Here is a 7349-nt window from a genome sequence, read left to right on the forward strand (position 1 = left end):
CCCCCCCCCCTAACCAATCTATCGTAAAGCAAAGTCATCCCCACTAATCAACAACACAGGAACATCAGACTGAACACCCAGCACTGATCACGTCACTAGTCATAAGGAATCTCACGGATTGGTTCGCTGACTGCCTTAAAACCCAATCAACCTACTTACTTACTCACTTGGCCTGACGAAGCTTTTGTGTCAAAAGCGAAACGTTGCCCAGCAATAAATCCACTGATTGTTTACCAAACCCCTCTGAAACGAAATCCACTGGTTGTTTACCAAAACTCTCTGAAACGATGACTACCAAATCGGTCCCAAACATTTTCCAATTGATTGAAGACTCCAAACACCTTAGAAAGAGAGACAGGACAATATACGAAGAGTTTTCAGCAACCCTGTGAGTCGTTTGCTTAGTGAAAAAAGTGTAAGAAACCCTTTTAGCTGCATTCATAAGGGCGTGAGTTCAGAATCGGTCACATACTCCTGAAGTGAGAGTGGACTTGCTGTTTGCTCATGTTGGCTCCTCACGCAATCTCTAGCATTTTCGCTACAATACCGGTGGATTTTGTTTGGCGGGGTGCAGTCCACGTTGGAAGCAACAGTGCCGCAGACCGTGTGACATACTAACTAATTACAGATTTTCCTACAATAGATGGTTGTGAAACTGTTTCCTAAAGCTTCTATTCATCAGTTGATGCGTAAAAGTTCATTAAACCGCTCTCTCTGCCTGTACGAGATCATTCGCTAAACCCTAATGTGTACGCCAGTTGTTCTTCTGTTATGGGCCCTATATGTTGAACTCGTCTAGGCTTGTAGTCAGTTCCGACAGCCGCTGCTTCTGCTTAGGTTTACAAGTCCGAGTATCTCATAATTTCATTTTTATTTAAGATTGCACGTCGTCAAAATGCTAGAACATTTAAATAACAAGTTCAATAAAATACAAAGGAGCGAAACAAAGCTGTACAGGATAAAGGTGACCGGGGACATACAACAGTCATGGTGTCTTTCCAGGCCACAGAACATAACGACCCTGTTTCAATTGTTGCACGGTAATCCGACAAATACCATGGTCCGAACTTCGTCGAATCGCAATGTCTTGGGCTCCGATTGCGACAATTGTGCCAGTGCATCGGTGACTGGAACCATCCCGGCCCTCCAGAATCACAGAGGCACCATACTGGAAACTGAAAGTAAACAAGAAAATGGAGAGTGTGGTTAGAAGCCCTTATATATCTTATATCTTTTCCGGAGCAAAAGATCAATTTGCCACCTCAGCGGACTTCTTAAGGTTCACCTCCTACCTGCAAAGTATTCGCTAACCTAGAAAGCAAGGAAATACAAATTTGCTGGGTAGAACAATCCATGCACAGACAATCATACAGCGTTCGAATTTCATGAGGTCAATTTTGACGAAAATGACCTACCTGTAACCCAAAACACAATTAGGACACTGTTGTTGCGGAAGTAGCACTTCACTGTTGTGCTGAAGACCCATTTAATCCGAACAAACGATGACATAAGTAGGCGTGCATATGTGTTTCTATGGAAGACGTTCATCATGGACCATCCTGAACCATATTTATGAATAAATTAGTTCAGTTGACCCCTCACTAACATACAACAGTCAGGACTATAGCCCGTGCACACGGGACGTTTTATGACCCAAAACATGATAGTTGATAGTACCGAAGACTGCACTAGTTACGATATTCAAGGAAAGATGGTCTGGTGGGCGAAAACCTCTCAACAAGGATCCCTCTTATCAGAGGGGTCGTGTCTTCATGTCAACTGATACAGCATGCGTATTTTTATCAGCTGGACTAATTTGTTGCGATCGCGGTGCATTAGTTTGTTCAATACTGAGACCCCACAAAGAAAGTATACAGAATAGGTTAATAAAAAAAACAAATGCCGGTCAATATAGATATTCTTATCAATATGGATGAATTTCACATTATTTTCTTCCCATCGTGAAATTCATTCCTAAGGACATAGTGTAAAGAATTGTTGACTACGTGGGTTATATTCAGACAACTCAATGCCGCCACTTTCAAGGTGTTGTCCACTTCCCTAGATGGAACACGCCCAGAAAGTTGCAAACAAAAGAGTTGACTGAAAGAACAGCAAAATCTCAGATACTATCGTTACCTAAGTTGAATACTTGCTTCACAGACCACACTGTCTCAATAGTATATTCTGTCCATTCGAGGCAAGCCTCCACTCCAGGGTGCGCCGTTCAGAGCAGCTCCACCAGCAAAATCTGTTGGTTTATCTACCTCGTCATCAAGCAAATCATTTTCTGTTCGTTCAAACACATTCAGTTCTTTTGTACTGCTTCACGCGCAAAATCGGCCGTATGTAAAAAATCGTACACAACTTTGATGATATTCACACGGCCAAACGAGTCGGTCTGACTGGTATACGTTCCACCTCTGAACTAGTAAAACAATCAACGTGTGTTGTTGCTTGACCGCACGTATGGCTTCAGTAAGCGATACTTTGGGCTAATGAGTATCAAGAAAATTAATAAACTGGGCATTACGGTGCATCAGCTTAGCCCTTAAAATGCCCCACTAAGCTTGCGTACGAATTGTCGAGCGGTTGCCCACGTCTGAGGCTAAGGTGCGCAGGTCAAATTCCCCTCGCGAAAACGTCGAAGAAGTAAGCTGGACCCTGGATTATCATTTAACTGGAATGTGTCCGTAAAATCTTCACTATTAAAGCTATGATAAAGAAACTACAAAGGTGTAGCTGGACTCAGTACCGATGAAAACGAGTTAAGAGTACTGTCAGGTCAAATTTCAACAAACAGGATGCAACAACCTTTAAAGGATGCCTTACACAGCAGAATAAGAGGCACTCACCACTTCTGACCGCAGTATAAACGCCCATCATCAATCCAAACGGAAAGGCCGGAGGGAGTTGAGCCGGTTGGACAGGATAAGCCCGGAAGTTGAACACGACTTGGCGTACCGGAATCTAGACCGAAGGGGTTTGGAGAACTCATACCCGCTGACCCTGGGGAATTCATTGTTGGTGTCCCGCCATCTTTTTGGCTCTTCGTGGAAGCTGAAGTTGGGCCATCACTCAAGGAATTACTTTGGACACCTGGATGGGATGGAGAGCCGAAGCTGGTTGCCTGACCACCGACAAAGGGCGTGTTGTGGTGTGAGTTCTTTCGACTTCCACCAACTGACGGAGTATTGACGGACTTTGCGCAGGCTCTGAAAAAATACGATTTGGAAGCGTGCATTTGGCCTTCAATTTGAGCGAAAGCAAGAATTAGTGAATCATGGTTAACAACAAGGTTAACAGGGGACACTAAGGCGAAACACCAGGAAAAGTAGAAAGGACATGAAAATTCCGAAAAAAGCGTTAATGCCATATATGTAATCGAAAGACGTAACAAGAAGTGATCTCCCTTGTCTAACAATAAGTGAGTTAGACGCCCAGCTAACCTCGCACACATAGCTCCAATTAGGCGATCGGAAGTTTTCCTGCGCATTGGACCTTCCAGCAAAAAAACGAAGATGTTGAGATTCCATTCAATCTATTCATCAATGATTCTGAATCCCTTGCAGGTAATTTTGTCCAAGACATACGTGAAAATGAGGCAGCTGATGCTGCCTGATCGACAGGTTTAACACGGACGTTATTAGCTGGCACTTGGTTTGATCACCGAGATTGGCAATTGGTTTGCAAACATACCGCCATGAACTGAGAAAAACACTGTCAGTACGCAGTCCGGTTGGTGATTTCTCTTCTTGTGCTTTACTTATATGGTCTGGCTAACAGCACCTGCAAGGTCGCTGGCTGAGGCTGTCCGGTTCTATCATTGCTCATTGGTCTGCTTTAGATCAGTTGCGTTGTATCCCAATTTTTTCCTATGATTGATATATTAGAGGCAGTCACTCTAGGTAGCTTTTGTGCATTGTTTTGATCGGTTCCCTCTGACCGTGCGGTGCCTTATGGTGCGAAACTTTACAGACGCATTGAATGTTCTTTGTCCACTGCGTGGTCTTATTCGTCCGGTGAATGTATCCGTTGCGTGGTGATCGTTTGTTCCGACTGGTTATCCCGTTCCACCTATCGTGTATTTCTATTGACCCATTTAACATCCGGGCACAATTGAATGCTGCAGCGTTTTACATTCACACCAGTTTTGTATACCAAGTGTGAGCTTTTCCAGCTTTTATATCATTCTATTAGTTCCACCCTTTGGATATTGTACGGATGTGCGCTACGATGCTAGATTTCTTCAGAACGCAGCGACGGATAAATTTGTTCAATATCCTTTCTGTACGGCTCCACAATCCCGTACACTCGCGTTCTTCCCTTGTTCTTACCCGAGTAAGTGTGCGCACACTGTCTCAATACATGTGAAACACAGATAACGGACCATGCCTTTTGGTGCCAAGCTGCTTATAACTTCTGGTAAGTAGTTTTCATTTTCAATTTGGCCTTGCTTGTGATCGTTACAATAAATGCTGGACACAACATCAGTCCTGTGAATCCTTCCCAGTTTTTTCGGCTCTGAAATTGTCCTCCTCGGTGTATAGGAAGGTTGACGTGATACCATCATCCACTGTTGTGATGGGTTCGTGATGGAGTTGAAATAATCGTAATGTCCGTAGGATGACTCTTGTCTCCCTGTTGTGTAGACAGCAGTCCTGAAAGATCTCTAAATGACCCAGTCGACACTTTGTCCTACGATTGAAATCAGTTTATGCTGAAACGTCGATAAACACTGTACAACCGTTTCATCCTTATTGGAGGTGATCGGCAGATCGCGTCTCGTGGTTCTAGGGAAATTGGAAACCCCGGTCTCCTGGTCATTAGTTGAAGACTAAACCGTTCGGTCACGAGTTGCTGGATGCACTTAGACAGGATATAGTATCACCCCTCCTTCAGTCACACGATTCACACCAAGTCACGACGTGTTGATGGGCCTCCCGAGCAACAACCTACCGGATGAAATTACATAACTATACTCATTTATATATATATATATATTATAACGTAACAATGTAATGTGATGTGTAGTGTAATAATTAATATATATGATATATATTACTATATCATCTATAATCGTCCACCCAACAATCTTGTAATGAGGAAGTCTAGGAATGCTGTTTGTTTTCCTTTCCACTGGAGTAATGTTAGAACCACTATGGATAGATGAACAAAACAACCGTCGTCGCCAAATAAAGCTATTATTAATATTCGTAACTAGGCAACAACTCTCGGTTATACACATCTTGCGTTCAGTGACGTTCAGTTGTGTGTTACCCTTCAACTTTGAATTGGAACTTGACCTGCTGCATGTATCACAAGTACCATTACTGCTCATTCACTTGACTAAGCTATGTTGCGGCACAATGATCAGCGTTGACTGAACTTCAAAAGCAGTCAAACACAGGCACAGAAAGAATAAGGAATCAGTAGCCCCAAGATTATTAGAAAAGCACGGAGATCAACATTAAACAAGTAATGATCAGTCACCTGTAACATTCGGTGCCTCGCTGCCATGCCACCTGAACGAAGCACGAGGGCTGAGGTACTGCCAAGTTGCCCAAACCTAAACAGGAGCAGTCGAGATGATGGTGTTGAGTTCGACACCACTGACCTTCCGGTTAATAAGTTCGCACTTTAACCACTGAGAACCTTCGAACTCCAGCAGCACTCCACTACATCCCTTTAACCGTAGTTGTCCCCTTTGGAGGACTACTGAGCGTGATGAGCATCGCCATATTCCTCGCCTGTTTCAACATCACCTGTTCAGCCAATCTTGCCTTGGAAAAGCCAAGATGACTGGATTGCTATGGAGAAACGGTAATCGAAGGCAGTAGCAGTTCGATATGAAAATTTGGATGGAGCTATAGTCAATAATATTTTCTGCGTAAATTCGGACACGTCGAACACTAATTTATCCACGAGAGTAATCTCAGAATCCATTGGGAGGGGACAGCAGCACATTGTTTCTTCTCAAGAAATATAGCCGCAATAACAGCCTAAGAGTCCTCGTTTCTATGAAGTCACCAATCAAGAAGTGAAGTGGAAGGAAACGACGAAAGGCAACTATGAAACAACTTTACTGTCACTACCCAGTTCTCAAGGGAAAAAATTCATAATCTGAAACCCACAACACCGAGACTTTGTGGGTAGTTGTCACTCCCAGTCAGAAGTGACAGAAGTAACAACAAGGTAACAGAACCCACCGGTGAATCTTGGTGAGATCTTCATAAATATCGTTCTCTGGCAAGAGAAGATTCAACTGAGCAGCGGGAGGAGCATTTTGTTGTCGGCGCTTCTTCGCAGTCGACTGAGGCGCCCCTGTTAGAGTGATTGCCACCGTACCAAGAGCAGCGGCCAAGCTATTTGAACCGGGGTTGTTCAGGGCGGACGGCATTAGGAGGCCAGCCGCTACAGCGGCTGCAGCCGATCCTGATGGAGGTCCACTCATAAAATTGTATAGGCCGGAATTGTTAAAGTACATGTAGGGGTTTGATCCACTGGAACCACCACCACCGCAACTGTTGATAGAAGCCAGCAGATGTGACAACAGACTGCCATCAAACAAATTCATCCCCAAACTCCCAAAAAGGTTATTGCTTTTCATAGAACTCGAACCCGATCCACCACTATGTATCACGCTGCTCGTCGAATCCGCTGGTTTCAATGATTTCGGTCCATCGGCGCATTCCGCATCAGGATTAGTTGGTCCAGTATTCGTATCCGGGACACTTGTCTCAAGCCCGTTGGTAGGGATTGGACTACGCAGTTCAGTACTGGTGTGGTTGGGATCCGTTTGACTAGGTTTGCAATGGGTGGCTGCACTCAGTGGCCAACCAGGACCACACAAAAGCAGATCACCCCAAAATAGAAAATTATTTGAACTGTTGGAAGGCAAGTCGGTTCCCCCTCGGCGACGTAGCTTCCGAGTGACAGCTGGTTTAAAATCCAGAATATCTGAAACATTTTAAAAAGTCTGGGATAGTCATAGCGGAGACAAAAGGAAAACCAAATTGTATTCATCTGGTATCGTACCCGTTCTCTAGTACTCTGTAACCAATAGGTGAAATGATAATTAGCTTTGGATCATTAACTCAGTCTGAAGGATACGTCCCACTTGATGGGAGACTTCAGGATAACAGGGAAGGCTTTTGGGATTGGAATACTCTTGACAGTCCGTGCTAACTTTGCTTAAGTTGTTTTCCCGGCTTGTTGGTTTTATTGCGTATAACATGTTAGTAGCTCAGTGGCAATGCATTGAATGTGCTTAATTCGCCTTAACGAATTCATTTCTAAGATTTCTATACTACCGAGTTTACCTCTTATACAATTTGCAACTGTTTTTT

General features: G+C 43.9%; 1 protein-coding gene across 1 annotated transcript in view; it reads right to left on the minus strand.

Annotated features, from left to right (window-relative positions):
* T265_14639 (hypothetical protein) overlaps positions 1-7349 on the minus strand; it is a gene marked incomplete at both ends in the record, with an annotated part of 22086 nt that overhangs the window by 932 nt on the left and 13805 nt on the right. The window contains 3 exon segments of the mRNA XM_009174554.1: positions 1013-1175; positions 2856-3215; positions 6210-6960. Coding sequence (XP_009172818.1) covers positions 1013-1175; positions 2856-3215; positions 6210-6960 — 1274 coding nt within the window.

This window comes from Opisthorchis viverrini (assembly GCF_000715545.1).
Source record: "Opisthorchis viverrini unplaced genomic scaffold opera_v5_235, whole genome shotgun sequence".
Classification (NCBI taxonomy): Eukaryota; Metazoa; Platyhelminthes; class Trematoda; order Opisthorchiida; family Opisthorchiidae; genus Opisthorchis; species Opisthorchis viverrini.